General features: G+C 47.6%; 2 protein-coding genes across 2 annotated transcripts in view; one reads left to right on the top strand and one right to left on the bottom strand.

Annotated features, from left to right (window-relative positions):
* SLC36A1 (solute carrier family 36 member 1) overlaps positions 1–27,134 on the bottom strand; it is a 138,779-nt gene that overhangs the window by 8,490 nt on the left and 103,155 nt on the right. The gene's annotated exons all lie outside the window — the stretch shown is intronic.
* Positions 1–27,134, top strand: part of FAT2 (FAT atypical cadherin 2) — a 78,370-nt gene that overhangs the window by 3,942 nt on the left and 47,294 nt on the right. Inside the window, exons 2-5 of the mRNA XM_026510824.4 lie at positions 14,727–18,006; positions 19,611–19,925; positions 24,679–24,737; positions 26,130–26,441. Of these exons, the coding sequence (XP_026366609.3) occupies positions 14,748–18,006; positions 19,611–19,925; positions 24,679–24,737; positions 26,130–26,441 (3,945 nt within the window). The 5' untranslated portion in view covers positions 14,727–14,747. The remainder of the gene's footprint in view (positions 1–14,726; positions 18,007–19,610; positions 19,926–24,678; positions 24,738–26,129; positions 26,442–27,134) is intronic.

Here is a 27,134-nt window from a genome sequence, read left to right as displayed (position 1 = left end):
TGTCTGTTTAAAACATAAGGACTTCAGAAAATCATCGTAGAAGCATGGCCTTTATTTTGTAAATATTGGAGGACCGTGTTGAGGTAGGTTAAGTTGAGGGTGCCTTGGGTAGGTGTGCGTGGCTGTGGGGAGGAGCAGGAATTTAAGGAAGGGGATTGGAGTAGAACGTTATGTTGTTTTCTCCCCCTTGGGCAAGCACATGTCTGATATTCCCACTGATTAACAAATCATCTCCTAAATTTCATCTCCTTCTGAAAGAGGTGATGCCTTACACGTTTTCCAGTTTGGAGCCTGTGGAAAAGAGAAATCCCTTCCCGCCTCTCAGTCCTGAGTCTTTTCCCATTCCTGGGACTGGAGTGGCCCCTGTGAGGCACCTGTCCATCCCCTTGCTGGGGGCAGGGAGCCCACAGTGGAGAATTCTCCATTTCCCAGCTCCCATTTGGCTCTAATGCCCACAGCAGCTGGCCGGGGTGCAAGCTGGGCAGGACTGTACTTGCCAGCTGTGGGGTAACGTTAGTGTGCCTGTGCTCACGTGTCCCAGGTCAGGGCTGCTGTCTGTACCTGCAGCACCCTCTTTCCTTCCTCTGGATCCTCTCAGCAAATACAGGACTGCGCGGCACAAAATGCAGTATCTTAGATGCCTACTAGCTTAGCCTTGGAAAGTGGCAGAGCTTGATACCAGTATTGCGCCAGGCTTGGGCACATGAGCTCTGGAGCCAGGGTCCATGTCTGTGACCTTGGACATATCACTTCACCTCTCTGAGGGTGCAGGGCATATAGCGCTATCTACCTCACAGAAGGTGTTAGCATAGTAGCCAGCACATATTAAAAGCTCGCTAAACATTAGCCACTCTGACAGATTTGGGGGCTTCTGAAGTCTTGGGAATTGATTCAAAAGAATCACAGCATCTTGGAAAATTCAAATCCTAGAATCAAACTCTTGGAAGCACATAATTTAGAAGAACCCTATTGGATCCCTCCTGTAAGTTTCTACTCTGTAAAGATTCCTTATACAGTGTCTCTGACTGTGTGCTATTTTTTCCTTCTTGTAAACATTTAAGAACAACGTGCATCAGTTGTAAGTTACAACTTGATGAATTTTACCAAGTGAACAACAACAGTGGCTAACCAGCAACCAGAGCAAAGCAGACACCCCCAGCTCCCCAAGAGCCCTCCTGATGCTCCTTGCTAGTCACTCCCCCGCCCCCTCACACACACAAACATAGTGATTACCCAGCCAGCTGGGCAGTTGTCAAATACCTTCTTGTGGGGTTGTGTACCATCGTTAGGAGAACTCTAATTGTTAGAGAGCCTCAGTGAGTTAATTTGGAAGTTGTAAATGCAACTTCACCTTTTAAGTTGTTTTATTTTTACTGTTCTATTTCAGTGGCAGCCTAGTTTAGGGCTGAGCTACCCAAATGCCTAGAGCTGTTTTTAAAAAATACAGATTCCTCAGCCCCATCCTGAGTCTATAGCACTAGAATGTAGGATCTGGGTGTGGGGCCAGGGAATCTGTATTTTTACAAGCTCCAGTGGAACTCCAGGTGAGGTCCAGCTGGGTTTGGGAACCACTAAACTAGTGTTTCAGAGCTGGGACTCTGGAGAGGCCATCTTTCCAATCCACGTGCCATCTTACTGGCCCTTAACCTGGGACAAGGCACTTGGACTTCTTGACTCTCAATTTTTTCATCTGTAAAATGGGGATACAATGATAGTACCTCCGTCCTTGGGTTGTTGAAGGACTCTGACATCCACAGGCAAGTACTCACTAAGTGATGAAGCTACAGTCAGCATGGCTATTCCTGAGAAGAGCCCATCTGTGGTGTAGCCAAAGGAATGTTGGGCTTGGTATCTGAAGACTTGTATTTGAGTCCTGACTGGGCCACTGCTGGCAGTATGACCTTGGCCAAATCTTCTGACCACGCCCCTGCCCCGGGTCTCAACTTTCTTATCTATAAAATGAAAATACTCTTTGTTCCCCTCATAGGGTCTTTGAGGGGATCAAATGAGAGAGCGGACCAGAAAACTGGTCTGAGGATAGAAAAATGCTTCAGGAAGTAAGCCCCAGTGAATGGGGACCCAGCTGAGCCTGGGAACCTGGTGGAAAGTGGGCTTGCCTTGCCCTTGCGGTTCTGTGGAGGGCGGGCCGAGTAGGGGTGGGAGAGGGAGCTGCTAAGTCCTTGGTGTTGCATGGTCCTGGTAAGTCCTGGCACAGCTCCCGTGCTTCTTGGTTTCTGAGAACTCTCTCCTTCCTGGTCCTGGGGCAGGAAGAGTCCAAGATCCCATAAGTAATGAAATCCCGTGCAATGTGCTATAGTCAACATGCTTTTATTATTTCAGTGTCTTGCCTTTTATTAAAAGTTCTTTGAAGTCCTTTACTAGCATTTTCAGAAAACTTTTTAATGAAGTATAATATGCATACAAGAAATGCACAAATCATAAGTGTATGGCTCAATGAACTTTCCAGAAACTAACCAAGCTCCCAGATGAAACAGAATATTACCACCTTTGTGCCCCTTAGTGCCCCTTCCAGTCACTAACACCCTCACAAGGGCAGCTTTATCTTATTCCAATCCACAGATAAGTTTGCCTTTATCTAGTTGGAAGAGTACAGTATGTAGTCTTTTGCGTATGGCTGCTTTTGCTCCACACTATGTCAGTGGGATTCATCTCTATTGTTGCCTAGAGCAATACTTCATTTCTGTTGGGACTTCGTATTCCCTTAGATGAGCATCCTGCATTCTGCTCTTGGTGGACGTTCAGGGTGTTTCCACTGTGGGGCTATTACCATAGTGCTTCTCTGATGATTCTGTGTGAGTCTTTGGTGAGTATGCACGCACGCTTCTGTTGTGTCTCCTAAGAGCGGGTCTGCTGGGTCATGAGGTATATGCATGTGGATGGAAACCCTTTTATTGTCCGGTTCAGTTCTATTTACTGCAAGTAGAACATGGTTCATGGGGCTGAGTGTCTATCCGGAAGATAGATAGGCCTGACCACAGCAAGATAAACAATCGCCTCCGGGGTCTGAGATGCTGACGGACAGAGAGATCTGCAGATTCAGAGACTCTCAGGTGAATGTCGGACACGGTAATCACACCTGTCACTTTCCCTTTCTTGTCTGCTCTTCTAATTGACTCTAGAGATAACCTTGTGTCTGCTTTGCCCGAGGGCCAGTGTTCCCCCCACAGTGGTCAGCAGACCACCTACAGGGGACAGGGAGCACTTGAGTGCACTGCAGCCCTACTCAGTCAGACTTCCTGAGATGAGGCTGTGAGTTTTAACACACTGACTTTCGAGAAGCACTTCCTAGGAGCTTGCAGTCTTTTCCTCCCTTCCCCACCCCTCTCCACTAGGGCCTAGGAGAGAGCCACCTATGGGATATCCACTTTGAAAGGAGGCATGGTAGAACACAGGATCCTAAAGGAAGAGATGACCTTGTTCAGCAGATCCCAAACACCAGTCCCACCAAAATCACCCTGGGAACTCTATTCCTAAGCCCCACGCCTAATGATTTTGTTTCCTAGATCTGGGGTGGAGCTGGCAAATATGTATTTTTAACCCTCGCCCCCACCCCCTCAGGGAATTCCCAATGGTGGGAACCACTGGTTCCATTCGATGGCCAGCCCTGTCCAGTAAGAACACAGGGGGCCCAGTGGTTCTGTTCTGTGTCTGCCATGGAGGAGTGGAGCACAGAGTTACTTCCGGAAGGAGGAAATCGGTATGAACTGAGCTCAGGGGGCTTGAGTGTGGAACTCTAAGCTTTGGCCCAGAGCCTACCAGCAGGGGCTGGTTTACATCTCATTAGTATGCACCTTGCTGCTTGCAATCATCCCTAACCCTTTCGTGCCTCCAGCCCAGCAGTCAGGTTCAGCCAGCTGCACTGCACTGACAGGGGCCTCAGAGAACGGAACTGCCTGTCGTGCCCCACTGCTAGAATGCTGCTCCCTGCCTGCCCAGGCCTGCCCGCCTGCTGGCTTTGTCCTAGGCAGTTCTGCTCAGAGGGGTTTGGACTTGGCTGGACAGACAGCATGGCTAGGCTGCACCAGGCCAGAGGGAATGGGATGGAGAGGGAGGGCTGGAGATAGAGCCTTTGCTGAGAATCTGTGTTTGTGGGGCTGAGAGAACACATGGTTATATGATCCTTCTCTCCCAAGTGCTATTTCCAACCCCTGGGGATGGAGAGGCACACACAGGTGATCTGAATTTTAATCCTGCCTTGGCCACATGCTCACTCTGTGCGTTGGAAGTTAGGTAACCTCTCTGAGTCTTATTTACCTCATCTGCAAAATGAGGATAATTATAGGGTTGCTGTGAGCAAGGTTAAAAGTTATAATGCATCCCAAGTGCTTACTATGGGGCCTCTGCACATAGTAAAAGTTCAATAAATGTCAGCTGTGACCAGTGTCTGTACCTCTGTAAACATTTCACATTCCCCAAACCTCACCATCCTCAGGGCATCATTCGACAATAGCTCAGTGGAGGGTGAGCTGCACTAAGGCAGGAGAGCAGGGACCAGTCCCAATTCCCAGATAAGCAAGTGGAGGTCCCATAAAATGAGGGGGTTTTGCTCAGCTCCCACTGGGTCTCCTGCCTGGCCCTCTGATGGGTGAACGAGGACCCTTGACACCAAAGGAATGGGTCTCATCTTCATCACAGTGTCTGCAGGTGACAGCTCATGTGTGAGCCATTGTGAGGACTTAGGCACTTCATCTTAACTGAGCCTCACTACACCCTGATGACTATCTTCTCCTATTTATATGTGAAGAGGCTGAAAGTCAGGTTCAATAGTTTACTCCAGGTCATACAGCCAGCAACGGTCATCAAACCAGGCGGAACTCAAAAGCAGGCTGCCTTAGGCCCGAGCCTGAGCTGGCGACCACCATGTGATGTGGCTGATAGTAGCCTCCCCACCCCCGGGGTGCCTGAGTTAGAGGTAGACCTGACCGGGAGTGGCCACGGGTGGCCGATGGTATCGTGCACAAGGAACAATGAGAAGCTTCCATTCCAGAAGCTTCTCAGAGCCAGATAAGAGGAACAGGGTCCACTTGACTGGTGGCTCTGGGGCCTGCTAGCTCCTGGGAAGGCAGCTTGTTGTGCCTGGATAGAGAGGGGTGCTGTGCTGGATGGCCTCATTATACAGATCACATAGGATGGGACCCGGAGAAGTCAGCCCAGCATGCCAGTGTCAGAATAGAAAAAGATCAGGAAATTCATGTTGTTGGGGTGCGTCCACAGCATTCTCCACCTTCTGTCTTCCCTGCCACCTCACACCCACCGCACTGCCCCCCTCAGCCTCTGAATGACATCACATCAGTTAGCTCTCTGCACCCACTGCTGGGGAAAGGGTGACAGTAATACAAATTATGGAATAGAAATCACTCCCTTTTTTTTCTTTTTTGAGAGAGAGAAAGAGAGAGTGCTTGTGCACACAAGTCGGGGGAGGGGCAGAGGCAGTGAGACAGAGAGAGAGTCTTAAGCAGGCTCCACACCCAGTGTAGAGCCTGAAGCAGGGCTTGATCTCATGACCCCAAGATTATGACTTGAGCCGAAACCAAGAGTTGGACACTTAACTGACTGAGCCACTCAGGCGCCCCAGAACAGAAATTATGTTTATTATATTGATGTTGTTCAAGCTGCTGCTTGAGCTTTGTTACAGATCATTGCAAGGAAAGAAGGGATGTCACAAAGACCCAGGGATGTGTGTGTGTGTGTGTGTGTGTGTGTGTGTGTGTGTGTAGAAGGGTGCTTTGGCAAGGAGCTCCTGGGACATAGGCTGGGATCAGCACACATACAGAGACTAGTTCCCTCTTTCCACACGTACTTTTTGAACACCTAGTGGAATAGTAGTTAACATTACTGTATTTTTACAACAGTAATAATTTAATAATAGTAATAACAGCTCCAAATGCAAAGGCCGTGGATCCATATGGGATCCCAAGAGGAAGAGATCTTGCTCTGTCTGGGCCTCACTGAGTGTCAGGGTCTGTGAACTAGAATGCCTACAGCTATCGTCCTCACAGTGTGGAAGAGGTTTCTCTTCCATTAGAAAATTGACCTTGCTGATAAACAGTAGCTGAAAGACCCTCTATGTCTGGGAAGCACTCTCAACACTTCAGAGACTGCTTGCTCCCTCTGGTCTATGTGCACGACCTCCTTGTTCCTGCCTTGGGGGCTCTGCACTGCCTGTTCTTTTTTGCCTGAAACTCCTTCTCAAGAAGACCTTCTGGCCCTTGCCCTGCTCGAAAGTCTCCTTGTCATGTAAGGCTCCCCTGACCACCCTGATTTATCATCTCTTTCTTTCTGCTACTAGAAGAGAATCCCCATGAGAGTAGGCCCTCATCTGTCTTATTTTCTGTTCTGGAATGCCCTCACAGGGTAGGCCCTCAGTAAATAAGTATTGAATGAATAAATGAATGAATGAATTACTTTGGCAGAGGAGACCCAATAACAAAACATTTTCTCATCCTTCCCCACATTGTCCCTTTGTTTCTTCAAAACCCATGTGCCTGGAAGCCCTTTGTTTCCTTTACATATCCATCTCCCCAGGGTCCCATTAAGACGTTCAAGGATCCTAAGCATTATAGCCCCTTCATCCATGAAAAAATATTAGAAGTTATATCTTATGGTAATGTTGGTATATATGGTAAATATATTTTTCTATATGAAAATATTTTCTTCAACCCAAAAGTTTGTTTTCTTTCTTCTGAATTTAATAGAAATTAAAATATTTCAGGGGTCCCTAAAAGTACCATGGACCCTGGGTGTGCCTACTGTGCCAACTAGATAGGTGGACCCCTCATCCTTCTCTGAATCCCAAGCATCCCTGGTTCCTGGTTCCTGTGCCATGTTTTCTAGAGCTGAGCTGGTCAATACAGTAGCCAGGAGTCACACGTGGCTATTTAAATCAAATAAAATTATAAACTCAGTTCCTCAGTTGTACCAGCCACATTTCAAGTCCTTGATAGCCACACATGGCTAGTGGCTCCCATACTGGACTTCGATATAGAACATTCCCACCATTGTAGAAAGTTCTTTTGGAGAGTCTTGTTTTAAATAATTGGCTCCAGCTACACCAGCACTCTCTGAGTCTCCCTTCTTGGAGTATGGATTCCAGTTCTTGGCTGGCACTTGAATCCATCACCTATTAGGTGGATGAACCTAGGCAGAGCCTTCAAATTACCTGAGCCTCAGTTTCTCATTTACAAAATGAGGTTCATAATAAGTGTCATAATAATGGTGATGTTGGTACAATAATTAACTCGCACTGAGTGTATTCCAGTCCTGGCTATTTGTCAGGCATTGACTCATTTAGCCTTCTCAGCAACTCTGTGAGATAAGTACTTAGACCATATCCCTTTTACTGGGACCAGAGAGGTGACATAACTGCCCAAGGTCACACAGCTGGTGAACTGTAGAGCTGGGATCTGAAACCAGGTCTATCTGACTCCAGAGCCCACTTTCTTGACTATCAATTCTACCCAGTGCTGCACCCCCTCCCTCAAAACCAAGTGAGATAATGCATGCAGATTTTTTTGAATTTACAGATTACATGTAGGTATGACAGTATACTCCATCAACAATAATATCAGAATACTAATGATGAAGGGGCCCCCCAGTCCCAGCTCCCTTTCCCCCATGTCCTAGGTGAGGACTTCCTTTGTCAGTCATCTCTGCCTTCTAATTTCAGGCGTGGGCAGACCCGGCCTTTGACAGCTCTCTTGAGAGCCTCTCAGTCCGCTGGAGGTTTGGGCTGCCATTTACCAAGCCATTATTGGTCCTAATAAGGTGTTCCTCTGCGTCTTTTCCTCCCTGTGTGTTCACCTATCATGTTGTCTGTCTCCCCTGCAGCCCTGGGAAGTAGGTAGGAGTAGCTATTATTACCTGCAGTTTACAGACAGATAAAATGAGGTTCAGAAGAGGTTCTGTGGCCTTCCCAAAGTCATACGACCCATCAAGGGCTCAAGCCACTGGCTCCTTTCCTGCTTCTGTCCAGTTCTTCGACATGTTTTGTTACAGGAGGACCCGGCAGGGACTGCCTACAAACTAGCAAATGACTCAAGGGTTCATCCAAGTTTCTGAGAAGTAAATCAAGCCTCTTTCCCCACAGGGAATTTCAGTTGGCTTAACCCAGTAGGGTTGCTGTTCAAGCCCAGTCCATACCAGAGTGGGAGTCTTCAATGGAAAAAAATCTCCCTGTTGATCTGATTTAAGATCTCAGCATGTAGTTCTCTTCTGGTCCTGCTTCTTCTCAAAAATCTTCAGTGGCTCCCTACTACTAAGAGGAAAAATAACTTCAGTAGCTAAAGACTTCATGACTAGCAATTACCTGGAATGTCAGTATTCTTTCACTGATGATTTTAATTCTGGTTCAAAGGCACAATCCCTCCTGTCCCTCCCCGCCTTTCAGCTATTGTCACAAATAGAATGTATTTAGGATTCTTTCTTGAAAGGGAGCAAGAGCCAGCCCTAACACTGATGCCTGAGGCAGACACCATGGAGGGGAGGTGAGTGGGATCAGGAAATACTTACGGAGGGCACCCAAATCCATGGTAAGTTTACATTTGGATTTTGAGGGGAGTGTGGACATTCTCCAATCCAGAAAAATGAATCAAGGGACTCTTTCTTTCATGAAAGGCTCTCCAAACTTTAAATAATATCCTATCTCATTGCTTCTTCCTACAGCCTAGGAAATCCAGAGCACCCAGGTTCAGGAAGTCTGGTTGCGTGTTTTCAGTTCAGCCACCACCTTTCTGGGTGGCCTTGGGTATGCTGTGCAAATCTCAGTGTCCCTTATCTGAGAAGTGGGAGTAAAAGGGCAGATGTGCTTCCTAGGAGTATTATGTGGGCTACTAATGAACATCTGGGACATACTTAGGAAAAGGAAAGGCGTTGGGCCATAAGGGAGAATGTCATCACTGGTCTGTGCCTGGGTACTTCTGGGAGTGACAAGGAGGAATTCATTGCCAGAAACAAAGCCTAACAGTTTGAAGAAATATGATAAAAGCTTCTTTAGTGGGAGTTTGATTTGGCTTTGAATTCCTCCAAGTACATCTGGTTCTCCATGGAAGGAACAGAATTAGTCACAGACTTCTAGGACTAAAGACTAAAGTCACTGCACACGGGCCATTACAAATACAGATCATAGTGCATTAGAATCCTAGCACATCCACCTGTGCGTCTTAGGACTTTTTTATGACAGGACAAGGACGTTAGAGTAGCAGAGCCCCAGCTTGTCAGAACTGGAGGGGCTCCTAGAGACCAACTATCTAGTTTTTCAAACCTGTGCTTCCCAGTGGGGTGAGGGGCAAGCCTGTGGGCAGGGCCCTAGCTTTCCACCCCTGCTCCTAATAGTGTAGCTCTGCTTTAATCTATTTACAATTTCATTAGGAAAAAAGAGATTCTGCCCCTGAAAACAATAGAGGGGTCTGAATTCATGGATCCATTCCAGCCCCTTCACCCAACAGACAGAATATCACTTACAGAGGAGGAAAGACATTCACAGGACTTAGGTGACTGACTTGACCAAGGCCACCAGAGAACAAATGACTTTTGATCCAGGTCTCCCAAGAGCCAGGGTAGCTTGCCACAAGGACCATTGAGCAAGCATTGGTGCATGTGCAAGCCTGATTAACAGCCAGCGGAAATCCATTCCCTGCCTTTGAGGGCTCTTTTAGGGTAATAGAGACCACAGGCCTGCACAGGCCAAAGAATCATATCTGTATGAGTTGGAAGGGACTTACTAGAACTCTTCTCATCTCCCCCAAGGGCAAGTATCCCCCTAGAGTAGCACCATCCTTCACAGGTGGCCACCCAGACTCTGCCCGGGCTCCTCGGTGACGGCTCCTCTGTATTCTGAGATGACTCATTCCAGAATTGCACTTGAGGTCACTAACCAAAAGAATGAGGAAAGATCTCAGACCATTGCTCCTCCCACTTGTGCGTAGACATTTTATCAGTGACTTGGATAAAGACATGGATGTCACAACCACCAAGTTTCTGAATGTTGGAATCCAGATTCTGAGAAGCAGGAGCCCTGAGGGGAAACACAGGGTGAAGTGCATCATGGTCTCATTAAAGCCCTACAGCACTGAGTCGGAGGAAATCAGCTCGTGAAGAACAGATGGGGGATCGCGTGATAATACATCTGAGAGTTTTCATTATTTGCAAACTCAGCGGTCAGTAGTATGAGCTGGCTGCTAAAAGTAATAATACTTGGTAATATTTGTTGAAAACTGTGTCACATCCTATATTTAGCATTTATGTACATTAACTGGTTTCATTCTCAAAATGGTATTATGAAGGAGAGAAATGAAAACCAGAGACGGTAAGCCACTTGCCCAAGGTCACACAGCCAGAAACTGCATTATGAACCACTTTCTGCTCTCTTCCCCATCTATGAGAGGGGTCTGGGAGCTCCAAGGAGGCCTATTTGATTCAGACATATATCCTAAAAGGGTCCATTCATGAACCCTCACCCCTGCACTTGCTCATACCTGTGCACACACAAGCCCCATAGCTACCAACTTATTTGCTCATATCATATTCATTCTGTCAAGCAGGCATACACCATTAATGTATCCATACAACTCTCCAAAAATTGCCACCTAATATTGTTAAAAAAAAAAATTGCCACCTAAGTATGTGTGTGCTCTCTTGCAAATGTGCACATTTACCCACATCCAGATTTTCCTCTGAGTCTGAGGAGCCAAGAACGGGAGGCCCCACCCCAGACAAGCGCCTGCTCGCAGCTTAGCAGAACAGCCTGTGGCTGGGCCAGCAAGCTTAGACTCGACCAGACACCAGCGGCTTCCTGCTCTGCTGGGGCACAGCCTGGACCTTCTCCAGAGGGTTCCGTGGACCCCACCCTCACCCCAACCTTAGGCTTTGATTCTGCCTTGGCTTTGCAAACTCATAATAACTAATATTTATTGAGTGCTTTTCCATGGGCCAGGAACTGTGCTAAGTACATTAATGGGCATGATCTTATTTATTTAGTCTTTATAAAACCCTAGGAAAGCAGTACTCTTAATAGCCCCATCTTACAGATGAGAAAACAGAGGTTTGAAGAGGTTAGCTTACCCAAGGTTATGTAGTTGGGGTCGGATTCACAAAGAGCCACAGCTTCTCTTTCTGGCAGTGTGGTCTGGAGGAAAGAACCTGGCTCTGGTTCCTACCCTGTGACTTTGGGCAAGCCCCTTTCTTTCTTTTTTATTTTTTAAGATTTTATTTTATTTATTTATTTGTCAGAGAGAGAGAAAATGAGCACAAGCAGGGGGAGCGGCAGGCAGAGGGAGAGGGAAAAGCAGACTCACCACTGAGCAGGGAGCCTGATGCGGAACTTGATCCCAGGACCCTGGGATCATGACCTGAGCTGAAGGCAGACGCTTAACTGACTGAGCCATCCAGGCATCCCATGCAAGTTCCTTTCTTTTGGGGGGACTTCATATTCCAGCTTCAGAAAGGAAAGGCTAATCACTAAAGGTTCTTTCAGTTTTTATTCTGTCATTGCCTTTCCTAAGTCCAGATCCTTCCATTTTTCAACTGTTGAGTAGGGTTATGTACTAGGCACTGGGAATTCATGCACGAATAAGATATACAAAGCTCTTGTCTTCATAGAGCCCAGTGTCTAGTGCAGTAGACAGTCACTAAACAAACTAGCAAGAACATACCAGTGGTGCTAAGTGCCATGGAGAAAATGGGGTGGTATGATAAAGAAGGGTGCTAGGAAGGAGGTTACATCAAACTGGGTGTTAGATTGTGACATTTGAGAGCTGAGCCAGGAAGAAGGATAACAAGAAGGAGCCAGCCATGTGAGAATCTTAAGTAAAGAGAAACAGCAAGTTCAAAGGCCCTGAGGCAGATCCTGGTTTGGCATGTTTGTGGAGGAGAAAGGAGGCCCAGGTGGCTGCAGCTTGATGAACAATGGGGAGAGTGCTGGGAGGTATCATTAGAAAATCAGGCAGGCATGTGGGCCCACATGGCCTCGTAGGCCATGGTAAGGACTTTAGATTTTAATCTGAATGCTATGCGAAGCCACTGGAAAATTTTAAGAAGGAAATTGATCTGAATTGATTAATGTTTTCACAAGATATTTCTTTCATTTTTTAAAAAATATTTTGTTTATTCATCTGACAGAGGAATTACAGACAGAGAGCAAGCACAAGTGGGGGGGATGGGCAGAGGGAGAAGCAGACTCTACGCTGAGCAGAGAGTCAGGACGTGGGGGTCGATTCTAGGTCTGCGGGATCACGACCTGAGTCAAAGGCTGATGCTTAACTGACTGAGCCACTCAGGCGCCCCTCATAAGATGTTTCAAAATAATGGTCCTAGGTACTGTAGGCTGGGAGGGCAGCCCAGGGAACCCGACATGCCTCCGCACCTTGCAAACCTGTTCACTTGCCCAGGCATAGCGCCAAGAAACAAATGTCCAGACACAGACCCTTCCTCAGCAAACCACTCGCCTGGTCTGTGGGTCCTACAGCTTGAACACAGCCCTGCTCACCAACCGTCATCAAAAGGTGCATTATCTTTGCTTCTTATCCCCTTCCAGGGAGACCCTGCCCCTGCGCCCTTCCCTAAGCTCATCTCTGCAAGACACCGGTGCAGCAGCTGAGTGGTGTGTCTTGTTGGGGCCTGCCCTACACGGGTGCTGACCTGGTGAGCAGGAAGCTTTCTGCAAAGCAGGGCAGGCCGAGCAGGGAAGCTGCATGCACCCTAGGCTAGCTGGGCTGCAAAGTGAGTGGACCTGGGACTGGGGTAAGAACACATTTTTCCTCGGGGCTTCAACTTCCAACACAATGCCACTCTGGGGGGTTGGGGTCCATGTGACTCAGAGGTCCACCCCCTCTTGCAGGAGACTGTTTCAGGGATGGGGTGAGTGGAATGGAGGGAATATGGCTTTTGCCTGGGGCCAGCTCCATTGTGAGCTGCAGCTGTGAGGGGTAAGAGTAGAGGGCAGGAAGGATGGGGAATAGACACCCCAAGTGTGGAATCTGCCTCCATTCCTGCTCCCTCTTCTCTGAAGTGCTGGACCTGGGACGCCATCCATAGGAGGCTGGAAGGATGGGGCATAATCAAATTCTTTTCTGTCACAGGCTTGTAGATCCCAAGTTAGGCAGACTTTTCCACTCCTGCCTCCCTTGCTGGGATGCTCCCTGCAAGGTTTTAAAGAAGCTGCATTCAGCTCCCTCCGGACTCTGGAAACACAAGGATGCAAGCCTCTCCTTTCCCCTCTTGCCCCAGGAGTTTAACTCTTCCTTGCCTTTGAAGAACCAGGCAACCGGAAAAACAAGTCTTGCCTGTTTCATCCAGGAATGCTCCACACATCTGGCTGACAGCCAAGCTCCTTGGAGTCAAGACTCTCACGGGCAGGTGAGGCACCAGCCTCATGCTTTACTTTTGGAAGGCCTAGTTTGGCAACCAAACTCTGCCCTCCCCTACTCCCCTTATATCTTCTCCCTGTCCTTAACCCTGAGGTTGGACTTTTAACCCAGGCTGGAGCTTTAACCCAGGCTGTAGTTCAGGGATAAGCCAGTGGAAAATGGCACAGGAGAGAATGGGAGCCACAGCAGGTCTTAGGGGGAGAAGTACTCATTCATGGCTAGTTCAACAACTCCCAGGGACTAGTTCTTTCCTGGCCACCCACAATGTGAAATGGGGCAAGCCTCATCCCCATTCTGGGGCTCTATTTCTCCATCTGTACATGAGGAGTGGGGTCAGAACTCCATGTCTCAAAGGTCCATTGTAGCTCTGACATTCCAGGAGATTCAAAGTTACAGGATGAGTCAGAATCAGGCCCTATCCAAAGGGACTAGCGGTGGGACAGGTGCAGGTAAGCCTGGGATAGGGGAATGGTCCTGGCCTATGATGCAAGGAGCCCCAGGTCTAATTCTTGCTTTGCCTCTACCTAGCTGTAAGGCCCTGGATGGGTCCCTTCCTTTTATGAAACTGAGTTTCCTATTACTAATAATAGCCAATATTAAGTTAGAACTTCTACGTCCCAGGCACTCTGCTGGGTCATTTACCTTTGTTATTTCATTTAATTTTCACGAAAGTCCAATGAGGTAGATAATATCCTTATCCCTATTCTACAGAAGAGGACATCAAGGCTCACAGAGGTTAAATAACCTGCCCAAAAAGTCACCCAGCTAGTAAGTGGTGGAGCCAGGGCTGATGGCCAAGTGGCCTGATGCCAGGCCTATGATCTTGGTCACTTTGCTTTTCTGCAGCTCAGTTTGGCTGGACCTCAGCCTTGATGGAGGGGTCCTGTAGGAAGTACCTAGAGCCAGATTGCTAAGCTTGGGTACCTGGTTGAAACTATTCCACCATCACTGGGCAGCCATTGAAGGTTTTTTGGGAAAAGGAGTCAAGTGGTCAGGACTGTGTTGTATCTGCCAGATACCCCTGAGAAAGCACTTAAACTAGTCTATTAGTCTTCAAATACAGGGTTTCTCAACCTCAGCACTATTGACATTTGGGGCTGGATCAGTTTTTGTTGTTGGGGGGCTGTCCTGTGTGATGTAGGATGTTTAGCAGCACCCCAGCCTCTATCCACTAGATGCCAGTAGCTCCCCCTCCCCCACAAGCTGGGATAGCTGAAAATGTCTTCAGACATTGCCAAGTGTCCCCTGAGGGGCAAAATCACCCCAGCTAAGAACCACAGTAGTAGGAGCCATTTCTTTCCTAACTTACACTCTTCCTTTTTTTTTTTTTTTTTTTTTGCCTAGGGCTTCGGGAGTTTTTCCATCATGATTATTGCCTTCTTGGGCTTTCTCATTTTCTTGTTTCATTGTACAACCTGTGAGAAGCCCCGAGAAGGTCTCGTCTCCTCCTCCGCCTGGCGCTTCACACACTCTCTCTATAATGCAACCATCTATGAAAACTCTGCCCCCAAGACCTATGTGGAGAGCTCTGTGAAAATGGGCATTTACTTGGCCGAGCCCCAGTGGGCAGTGAGATACCGGATTATCTCCGGGGACGTGGCCAATGTGTTTAAAACAGAGGAGTATGTGGTGGGCAACTTCTGTTTTCTGAGAATAAGGACAAAGAGCAGCAACACGGCCCTTCTGAACAGGGAGGTGCGAGACAGCTACACCCTCATCATCCAAGCCACGGAGAAGACCTTAGAGTTAGAAGCTTTGACCCGCGTGGTGGTTCACATCCTGGACCAGAATGACCTGAAGCCCCTCTTCTCCCCGCCTTCATACCGAGTCACCATCTCTGAAGACATGCCCCTCAAGAGCCCCATCTGTAAGGTGACCGCAACAGACGCTGATCTGGGCCAGAATGCCAAGTTCTATTATGCCTTTAACACAAGGTCTGAGATGTTTGCCATCCATCCCACTAGCGGTGTGGTCACCTTGGCTGGGAAGCTCAACGTCACCTGGCGAGGGAGGTATGAGCTCCAGGTGCTGGCTGTGGACCGCATGAGGAAAATCTCAGAGGGCAATGGCTTTGGTAATCTGGCTGCACTCATCATCCACGTGGAGCCTGCCTTCAGGAAGCCCCCAGCCATCACCTCGGTGGTGGTGGCTCCACCAGACAGCAATGAGGGTACCACCTATGCCATTGTAATGGTAGATGCAAACAGCTCAGGTGCTGAAGTGGACTCACTTGAAATTGTTGGTGGTGACCCTGGAAAGTACTTCAAAACCACCAAGTCTTACGCCCACAGCAATGAGTTCAGTTTGGTGTTGGTCAAAGACATCAACTGGCTGGAGCACCTTCATGGATTCAACCTCAGCCTGCAGGCCAGGAGTGGGAGCAGGCCTTCTGTTTATTCCCAGATCAGGGGCTTTCACCTACCCCCTTCCAAACTGACTTCCCTTAAATTTGAGAAGGCTGTTTACAGAGTGCAGCTTAGCGAGTTTTCCCCTCCTGGGAGCCGCGTGGTGATGGTGAAAGTAACCCGAGCCTTCCCCAACCTGCAGTATGTTCTAAAGCCATCCTCAGAGAGTGCGGGGTTTAGACTTAATGCTCGCACTGGACTCATCACCACCACGAAGCTCATAGACTTCCATGACCGAGCCCACTACCAGCTACACATCAGAACCTCACCAGGCCTGGCCTCCACCACCGTGGTCATCAATATTGTCGACTGTAACAACCATGCCCCCATTTTCAACAGGTCCTCCTATGAGGGTACCTTTGATGAGAATATCCCGCCAGGCACCAGCATTCTGACAGTTACTGCCACAGACCAGGATCATGGAGAGAATGGATATGTTACCTATTCCATCACTCATCCAAAATCTGTGCCCTTTTCTATCGACCCTTACCTGGGGATCATCTCCACCTCCAAACCCATGGACTATGAGCTCATGAAAAGAATTTATACCTTCCGGGTACGGGCATCAGATTGGGGATCCCCATTTCGCCAAGAAAAGGAAGTATCTGTATCTCTTAGGCTCAAGAACTTGAATGACAACAAGCCTATGTTTGAGCAAGTCAACTGCACTGGGTCTATCCGTGAAGACTGGCCAGTAGGAAAATCTGTAATGACCGTGTCAGCTATAGATGTGGATGAGCTTCAGAACCTTAAATATGAGTTTGTGTCAGGCAATGAATTAGAGTACTTTGATCTAAATCATTTCTCTGGAGTGATATCCCTCAAACGCTCTTTTATGAATCACACTACTGGTCAACCCATCAATTATTACCTGAAAATTACAGCCTCAGATGGGAAACACTATGCCTCGCCCACAACTTTGAATGTTACTGTAATAAAAGACCCTCGTTTTGAGGTCCCTATAACATGTGATAAAACAGGAGTATTGACACATTTCACAAAAACCATCCTCCATTCTGTTGGTTTTCAGAACCAGGACTCTAATGATGAGGACTTCATTTCCTTAAGTGCATATCAGATCAATCATCATACCCCCCAGTTTGAGGACCACTTCCCACAGTCCATTGACATCCTTGAGCGGGTTCCTGTCAATACCTCCCTGGCCCACCTAGCAGCCATTGACTCTGATACTGGTTTTAATGGCAAGCTGGTCTATGTGATTGCAGATGGCAATGAGGAGGGCTGCTTTGACATGGAGCTGGAGACAGGGCTCCTCACTGTAGCTGCCCCTTTGGACTATGAAGCCACCAGTTTCTACATCCTCAATGTAACAGTGTATGACCTGGGTACTCCCCGGAAGTCATCCTGGAAGCTGCTAACAGTGAATGTGAAAGACTGGAATGACAACGCACCCAGATTTCCTCCTGGTGGGTACCAGATAACCATCTCAGAGGACACAGAAGTTGGAACCACAATTGCAGAATTGAAAGCAAAAGATGCTGACTCAGATGACAATGGGAGGGTTCGCTACACCCTGCTAAGCCCTACAGAGAAGTTTTCCCTTCATCCCCTCACTGGGGAACTGGCTGTCACAGGACACCTGGACCGGGAATCAGAACCACAATATATACTCAAGGTGGAGGCCAGGGATCAGCCCAGAAAGGGCCACCAGCTCTTCTCTGTCACTGACCTGACAATCACATTGGAAGATGCCAATGACAACTCTCCTCAATGCATCACAGAACTCAGCAGGCTGAAAGTCCCAGAGGACATGCCTCCAGGAACTGTTCTAACATTTCTGGATGCCTCTGATCCTGATGAGGGCCCTGCAGGAGAAGTGCGTTATGTCCTGTTGGATGATGCCCATGGGACCTTCCACGTGGACCTAATGACCGGTGCACTCAGTCTGGAGAGAGAGCTGGATTTTGAGAGGCGGGCTGGATACAATCTGAGCCTGTGGGCCAGTGACAGTGGGAGGCCCCTGGCCCGCAGGACCCTCTGCCACGTGGAAGTGATAGTCCTGGATGTGAATGAGAATCTCCACCCTCCCCGCTTTGTCTCCTTTGTGCACCAGGGCCAGGTGCAGGAAAATAGCCCCTCAGGCACTCAGGTGATGGTAGTGGCTGCCCACGATGATGACAGTGGCTTGGATGGGGAGCTCCAGTACTTCCTGAGGGCTGGCACCAGCCTTGCAGCCTTTGCCATCAACCAGGACACAGGTACTGGGAGTGGGGTGGATGGGAATGCCAGGTGCAGGAGACAATGGGCCTAAGGAGATCCGGGGCTGTCCTGAAAGAAGGCAGGCTACAGGCTAAAAAGAAAGGCAATAAATAGGGACTCTCCTTCTTGTCCCTTTTATTTTATTTTAAATTTATCTTTATCATACTGGAGGTGTGTGTATGTGTGTGTGTGTGTCCATTTAAGTCAAATCACCCATCTCATTGGCATCTATGTATATATTTATATACACAGATATATTACATATTACACATTATATATTATATAATTATTATGTATATGACATATATGTATATGCTTATAGAAGTAATGCATCATGGTTATAAATTTTTATATATAATTTAAAAATGGATGCATTTTTTTGTGTCCCACCTCCCCGGATATAGTCTTTATTAACAATTTGGTCTATAATCTTGTAAATTTTTCTTTGAATCTATTATATCATCGCTGTTTATTTTATTATGTGAGAAAATAATACAAAAGACACTAAGTCTGCAACACTTTTTTCCCCATAACATAACATCAGGATATCTTATATATCAGTGCATATAAATATTTTCCCTTCTTTTTTAATGGCTGCATTTTATTCTGTCATATAGATATAACATCCTTGATCATATACTTTTGCTCATATGCACAGTCTCTATAGGAAAAACTTAAAAATGCAGTTGCTGGGTCAAAGGTTAATGCGTATTTTCAATGTTAACAGATAATTCCAAATTGCCCTCCAAAAAGGTGGCACCAACTTATTTATTCCGTTTAAGCTTCATAGAAAATAAGTACAACTCAACAAATACTTGCAAGCACCCTCTGCTTGTGAGGTTCTGGAGATAAGCACTTTGGGGGAGATCCCAGGTGAATAAAGGTAGGTCACTGTCCTCAAGAGCTTACAATCTGATGGGCAATTTATTTCCAGGGTGAAGGGCAGGGTGATATGGTAGAAAGACCATTAGACAAAGAGTCAGTGATAGACCCGGCTCTTCTGCCCACTTGCTACATGATCTTGATCAAATCACATCCTCTCTCTGGGCCTCTATCTCCCCACCTGAAAAGGAACGAGGTTCCTTCAGCTTTGACACGCTATGGTTATGAGCCTGTGCCCTGTCCTCTCCACACAAGTCCTTCCAGCTGAGTGTGACCCATGAGAACTAAGGGCGCAAGCCTCTTTTGCTCACTATTGGACCCTTGACTTCTAGAACAGTGCTGGCCTGTAGTAGGCAATTTGTGGAGTGAGTGAACACATGAAGACTCTGAAATCATGAAGATGCTGGAAAGGGGGACAGCAATTTATTCATCAAATCCCTAACTCTTAAATTGGTACCTATAATACCTGAAACTTGAAGGAACTGGTTTAAGGACAATTTCCATGGGCCTATTTTAGCAGAGAAAGGCTCCAAGAGGCTCTACAAAAGGATATGAATGGCCCGAGTTTGACTCAGCAGCTCCCACGACAATTTAGGAACAGTCCCCTTTTCTTGTGGAATTCCTATTTCCATAGTACCATTTGGGGACTATTAAGTAAGGTGATTTCTAAAGCTATTGTGGGCTCTAAAATATTTTGGGTTTGGTGATCAACTGTCCCTAGGTATGATTCAGACTCTGGCACCCCTGGACCGAGAATTTGTGTCCTGCTACTGGCTGACGGTACTGGCAGTGGACAGGGGTTCCATACCTCTCTCATCTGTAACTGAAGTCTACATTGAGGTTACGGATGTCAATGACAACCCACCCCAGATGTCCAGACCCGTGTTCTACCCCTCCGTCCGGGAGGATGCACCCTTGCACACCTCTGTGCTTCAGCTGGATGCCCGGGACCCAGACTCCAGCTCCAAAGGGAAGCTGACCTTCAACATCACCAGTGGGAACAACATGGGATTCTTTGTTATTCACCCTCTCACAGGTAAGGATCTCAGAAATCTGGGTGAATTGGGTGCTTTTCAAAGTTTGGTCCTAGACCAGCATCATCATCAGCATCACCTATGAACTTGTTAGAAATTCAAATTCTGAGGCCCCACCTTACACCTACTGAATCAGAACACAGGGTGGGGCCCAGAAATCCATATTTTATATAACAAAATATCCAGAGGATTCTTATGTGTGCTAAGTTTGAGAACTACTGCTTTATAAAGTTTGTCTCTTTCTATGTTGCCTTTCTTTCCTCAGGGCCTAGGGAAGGTAGACAGGTTGCCTGGTGGTCAAGCTGGGACTATTTCAGACCTCTGAGTGCTCCCAAACCCACCCCTCCCCTGAGTCACAGCCACAGATTGAATCTCTTAACCCTCATTCTAAACTGATCTCAAGCCTGCCCACAGAGTGGTGGCAATGGAGAGTCACTTCGCTGGTGTCAACCATCCCACAAATGTCTATTCTTGGGCCAAGGCCATCTGGGGCAAGGACACTGGATGGTCTAGAGGAATCCAGAGGCCACAAGCTTGCAGCAGTGAGCCAGACATAGCCCACAGAGGTGCTTTATTTGGCTTGCACAAGTTTTAAACAATGACCTTTCAAGTTGTTGCCAGCATTTAAATATTAGAAAATTCCATAAAACACTCCAGATTTCTCGTTGTTCATAAAAAACTAGGAGATCTGGCCACACTGACCCCACATTTGTACAGGGCTGCAACTGCCTGGAGCCAACAGCAGCTTTCTATGCAGAGCAGGTGCATGTCCTCTGGTCCCCACGGTTGCTTCACTCCCCGTTGTACTATTCCCAGCCTGCTCCCTGAATCTATGCTATTGGCCTGGCTCCCGTTGGTATTGGAATCTGAGAGCTAGCTCCCACTACTGTGGATACGTCTCCAAGGCCGTATCTTCCTCCTAGAGGATGAACAACAATCCTATAGTAGAGGAGGCTGATGCTTTCTCCTCCGAACCCGAGATCCTATTCTCTGGCTCCAACAATGCACTCCTTTTTTTTTTTTTAAGATTTATTTATTTATTTGAGAGAGCGAGAGAGCACGAGCGGGAGCACACGTGAGCACGGGGAGGGGCTGAGGGAAAGAGAGAGAATCTCAAGAGGACTCTCCACTGAGCGCAGAGCCCAACTCAGGGCTCGATCCCATCCGAGATCATGACCTGAGCTGAAACCAAGAGCGGATACTCTACCAGCTGAGCCCCCAGGCTCCCCTCCAACAATTGACTCTTGGAAAGACAGAACCCTGGCGAGATTGGAGGAGGTAGAAAGGGAGAAAATTAGTCCCCCATCTTTAAGACAAAAGGAAATGAAGAGGAGCATGAGACTGGAAATCCTGGGACAGACTGTGGGTGGAGGACATGAGTGTCTATTTGCACAGGGACATTTGTTTGGAGCCTTTCCTGTTAACTTTTGACCTCAGAAGGACCCTTTCACCCTGGAAAATAGGCTTAAGCTGGCTCTCTACCTGGGCCCATCCTATCCTTCCCCTTAAAGAAGAAAGAAGAGATCTCTCACCCAAGGCACTGGCTTCTCAGCAACTTCCAAATCCCTATTCTGTTTACTGTCTTTTTTTTTTTTACAATAATTTTTTATTATGTTATGTTAGTCACCATACAGTATATCCATAGTTTTGATGTAATGTTCCATGATTCATTACTTGCGTATAACACCCAGTGCACCATGCAATATGTGCCCCTGTCAAGAGTTCCCTGACACAGGGTCTGGCAAAATGCCCCAGAGAGCAGAGATGTTCTTAGTCTTCCCGCAGTTGAGGAGAAGAAATTTTAACCAGCATGAATATTTAAAAACAAAATAATAAGTCAGCAGTGGAGCCCCCAGCCCACCTTTCTTATCACCACCATTATATTGTCCCATTCCTTGCTTGGATACCTTGGATGGTTTCCCCATATCCTTAAGATAAAGTCAGGTCCTATCATGTCTCACACACTTGTGTCTGACATGGCCTGTGCTGACCTTTTGGGCTTCATCTTGCCTTTCTCACCCTGCCAATCTCTGCTTTCAGCCACATGGCCTGTTTCCATGCTTGTCCTGGCACACGGCCTTTGCACACGCTGTACTTTATTCCAGAAGTTTCTTCTCCTCTCCTTTTGTCTGGCTAACTCCTGCCCTTCTTTTGGATCCTAGCCCAGCTGTTCTTTCTTGAGAGGAGTTTTTCCTGATACTACAATACATCTCCTAGCACCATCCACTCCTTTCTTTTTTAAACACTTATCACATAGAACATTGTATTCATTCATATGATTATTTCATTAACTGTCCCTGTCCTTCACTAACCTTCAAAGGCTTTCTAGAAAAGGAACCTTGACTATTTTTGCCTTCTATAATATCTTCAGTACCTGGCGCCAATAGCACCTCAATAAATAAGAGGGAAATGAATGAATGGATCTCTACCAGCATCTACAATCTCTAGGGAAGCCTGAGCTTCATTCATTCATTCAGCAAATGTTTAAAGGTGTCTGCTCTTATGAAGCATTTAAACTATGCGCTATGTTGAGACGTGAAGATAACGAACACAGTTTCAGGCCTGGAGGAATTCGATCCATCATGAGCATCAAGATTTGTATATAAAAAAAATGAACGAGTCAGTGCAAAGGAGCCCGTTATAAAATACACGTAGACACGGTGCCACGAGTGCTCAGAGGAGAGAAGGAGCTGCTCAGTGTGATGGAGTAGCAAGGGCTGCATGGAGCAGGGGTGGTCATGCTGAGCCAAAGGGTGAGGAGGACTGACAGGCAGCAGCCTGCGAGGGTACCTGGGCAGGGAGAGCCACGCGAGCAATAGCCAGCAGGGAGGACGAGCCAGCAAGTAGGTCAGTTGTCTACAGGCAGATCCCATTCCTCTCACTTATTCACTGTGAGATCTCCAGACAGTTACTCAGTTGCTCTATGCCTGAGTTTTCCCACCAGTGAAGTGCAGATGATAATGGCCCCCTCCTGCGTGGTTGTGAAGATTCGATGAGTTGAGAAAGAGAGAGAGAAAGAGCTTGGAGGAACATCTGGACAAGCAGGAGCTCCACGAGTGTTGGATGTTAGGATCCTGAGGGAGAGGGAGCTGGGCAGGTGGTTGGGGTAAGACCTAAACTGTGGTGGGTCAGGGTGAATGGCGTAGAAGAATCTGGAATCCATTAGAAGTGGAATTGAAAGTGGTTGGAAAATCACTGGATGAGGAAAAGTCAAAGATGGGCCTGAGATGGATAACGGGAAACATTTGTTTGGAGAGAAAAATGATGAGGGCCCACCTCATGCCAGGAAGGGCACTCAGTGGGCCCTCACACAGCACTGTGGGGTGGCTCTGCCACGTCCCCGTTCTACACAGCACTTCCTGAGAATCCGGACACTGACCTCAGAAAGGGGAAACAGGCTGACAACAGAGGCAATGACCCAGAAGCCATGGACAGCAATTCCAGGGACACTGGCTTTTAGAAGGTCAGGGGATGTGGTGGTGAGAGAAAGGAGAGAGAGAAGAAAAACCAGAGAGACAGAGAAAGAATGTGTGAGATTCAGAGAGGTAAACAGGGGGAAGGGAGAGCGGAAGAGCAGAGTAAGGAAGAGAGAAGGATGATGGTGAGGGAGAGACAGAGAGAGATAGGAGGGAAAAGGATAAGAGGGGATGGAGAGAGAGAAGGTACTGGGAGGAAAGCCAGCACGGAGCCAGAGGGAAGGTTTACCAGGTGAGGCCCTCTCGTCCCTGCACTCCTCTGGGGGGCTCCCTAGATCCTGGGTCCTTCCTTGTCAGGTCCCTCATCTTGGGGATGAGCTAGGTGGGGTTACCTGGGACAATATTCACACTGTCCCAGCAGAATGTGTCTTTCTTCTCTGACTGGAAGGGCCTCTGGCTGTGGGCTTTCCAGAGACCTTCTCTGCTTCCCCCCATGCCGTGCCCTCAGTCAGGGAAGATAAAGTCAGGCCGAGAGTGCTCAGAGGACAGAGGGAGCTTGGTTCTACTGGTGACTTGGTTCTACTGCCCAAGACAAGAACACTTAACTAACAGAGGCCATTCCTCACACATGCTCCCATTTCCAGCACTGGAGGCTCCACCCCAACACCGAATCCCCCTCCCTCACCCCTCACTGAACCCTCATCCCCACACTTCATTACTCCATTATTTAATTGCCTAAACAAGATTTTAAAAACTTACAGAAAGTTTCAGATGACCCACTGACCTCTATCTGTCTGCTTTCATTTAAGAGACCTTCCCTACCCAGCCCTGACCGCTTTGAATGTGGGCTTAGATGCCCTTCTTGCATAACCTCCATCTTGATTTCCCTGATGCCTGCAGAGAACCGGCACCTTCTCTCCTTTGCAGCCTCAGGTGGCCTCAATTTATAGCTGTAGTGCTGCAGAAAATTAAAACTAGACCTACAGATAACCAAATCCACCTTCCTCAATTTACAGGCAAGCTGAGAGGAGCCCAGAGGACACAAGCTGCCTCCCCCTCCCCCCACTTAGTACACTGTGCACAGCATTCCTCCTAATGGTGAAGGCGGGACGTAGGTGTAACCTCTGCTGATCCTATGATCTCTGCTGTACTCTCCCGCTTCCTCACTTCCTCATTTCCCTTTCTCCTTCTCCAGAGTCCCATTCCCCCTAAATGTCCTTGTTCTTCAAAGACCAGAAAAATTCTGCCCTATGATTTGGATGTATCTGCAAACTCACTCCCAAGAAAGTGGCCCTGGGAACCCTTTGCTCAGGTCTCCCTCCTTCCACCTCTCCCCCAGGTCTCCTATCCACAGCCCGGCAGCTGGACAGAGAGAACAAGGATGAACATATCCTGGAGGTGAGTAATGGTGTGAACTCATTCACGGGATTCAAAAACCTCCTGAAGCAGTCCAAGTGAAAGCTAAGCCAGGCTTTGGGGCCACACTCGACTTCAAGCACTGTGGCTGAGGAGGGTGCTGGGCTCAGGGCGGAGGAGTTTCTTAAGCTGAGTCTTGCCGTGTGTGGTTGGTGGTGAAGACTCTCAGGGACTTCCCTGGCTCTCCAGCACTGGGAAGGGAAGGAATCTGAAACCACGTCTGGGCTAGGCAGGAAGCACTGATTGATTAGTAAAGGCTGTGGTGAGTGCGGGAAGAGGGAGTGGTGCACACATGCTATGAGTCTGGTTTCCAGCCCATTCCTACAGCCAGAGAGAGAGTCACCCCAGGTCAAGCACTAGGTCAGTAGCTGAGCCCAGATGAAAGCCCAAACCTTTGTTCTCTAGATCTGTGGGTTCTAGGATATTTCTAAAATCATGTAAATATCCCCGGTGCCCATTTCTGACTGACAAGAGGAGTCAGTAAATCAGATAAGAGGGGAGTAAATCAGAAGGAATCTAGTTATGCCCCCTCTGGAAAGATCCATAACTGATGAACAGGCATTTCTTCTAGTCTTAAAGACATCAAGTGGGAGGGACACACATTCTTCAGCAGAACTGAAATAAATTGGCTTTCTCTGCTCCCAGGTCTGCACATTCCCTTTGTCAGAAATAGGTATTACTAGTAAGCAGCTACTACATGACCTTCTAGGGACTGAGGCATTCTCCCTATTTCAGTAGAGGTACTTCTCTTTAAATACCAAAATATTTTAAAAATTCAAAACCACTTAGAGTGGAAATGTCCTATCTTGTAGGATGCCCTTGGGGCTATTGATACATGGGATGATTTGCCACTACATGTAATAGCCCCTGATTCTGAAATTGTCTTAGTGCCTTTTCTCTCCCTCTGGATTTCATTTCATGCATCGGTCTACATATCTGACTCAAAAGGTACCATCCACTCCTTCATAAACATCTTCTCATTTGTTTTTTTCTAACCTCCAGTAGCTTAAGGAAACCGGAGAACAAAGCTTATGAGAATTACAAGCAAATAAAAAGTAAATGGTCTCCGAGAAATGGCCCATGGGCCCCCTGAGTAAAGAGTACCAGCTTTTCTCTAGAGCCTCTGTGGCTTTGTTTTCTTCCAATTCTTTCTGGTTTCCTTCTCTGTTCTTGCTGGCTTTCCTGTGGGCGAGTTTACCAGAGAGCTGGGTTCCAAGTAGGTGAAGTTATGATAATAAAAATCACAAGCATATACCAAAGAACAGACTAGTATTTCCAGGCTGTGGAAGGCAGGGGTACTGGTAGGGTTGCAGGGGGTGACAATGCACACTCATTGCTTTGCATTTGGCAATTCATACTCTATTCTGTCCCCAGGTGACTGTGCTGGACAACGGGGAACCCTCCTTAAAGTCCACCTCCAGGGTGGTGGTACGCATCTTAGATGTCAATGACAACCCCCCTGTGTTCTCCCATAAGCTCTTCAATGTCCGCCTTCCAGAGAGGCTGAGCCCGGCCACCCCCGGGCCTGTGTACAGGCTGGTGGCTTCAGACCCTGATGAGGGTCTCAATGGCAGGGTCACCTACAATATCGAGGAGAGTGATGAGGGGAGCTTCAGTATTGACCCAGTCACAGGCATGGTGTCATCCAGCAGCACCTTCACAGCCGGAGAGTACAACATCCTCACGGTGAGGAGGGGATGGAGGCTGCGGGGTGGGGTGGGGTGGTGTCATAACTGCTTAGGGATTTTCTTTGAGGGTACAGGAGAAGGGAAATAGCCATCAGGCATGGTGGAGGTGATACTCCCCTCCCTGGCTTTCTCCGAGAGAAATGGGAGCCCTGACATCAGCCAAAGCATCAGAATTCTGGGCCTTTCTCTTTGAAGGCAATAAGGTTCTTTGCCTGGGAAATCTCTCTTCTTAGAGGTAAGGATTTTGGTGAGAGTAGCATAGACTTTGGAGGTGAGCCTGGGTCCCGACCCTTGCTCTGCCATTTTATACCTGTGTGACTTTGGACAAGTCACTGAACCTCTTTGAGACTTTGTTTTGTCACCTGTAAAATGGGGATAAGAACATTTTCCTTGTAGGAAACCAACATAACAAGTTGCTAAGACATGGACTCTCATGTCTGACAGCCTGAATCCAGCCCCAGCCTCATTGCTGGGCAGGCGGATGATCCCAGGCAGCTGAATTCACCATGCTGAGTGCATTTCATCCTGCAAAAGGGAGATATAATGGTACCTCTCTCAGGGCTGTCATGAGAATTAAATTAGATATTGCACATACTGCTCTTACAGCAGGCCAGATACTAGTGAGAGCTCCATAAATTCTATTTGGTTTATGTTTATGGTTGTTAAGAAGGGCCCATATATGATAAGTCTA

Source organism: Ursus arctos, unplaced genomic scaffold (assembly GCF_023065955.2).
Source record: "Ursus arctos isolate Adak ecotype North America unplaced genomic scaffold, UrsArc2.0 scaffold_15, whole genome shotgun sequence".
NCBI classification, from domain to species: Eukaryota; Metazoa; Chordata; class Mammalia; order Carnivora; family Ursidae; genus Ursus; species Ursus arctos.
Note: the sequence above shows the minus strand (reverse complement) of the source record. Positions and strands in the feature narration are given on the sequence as shown.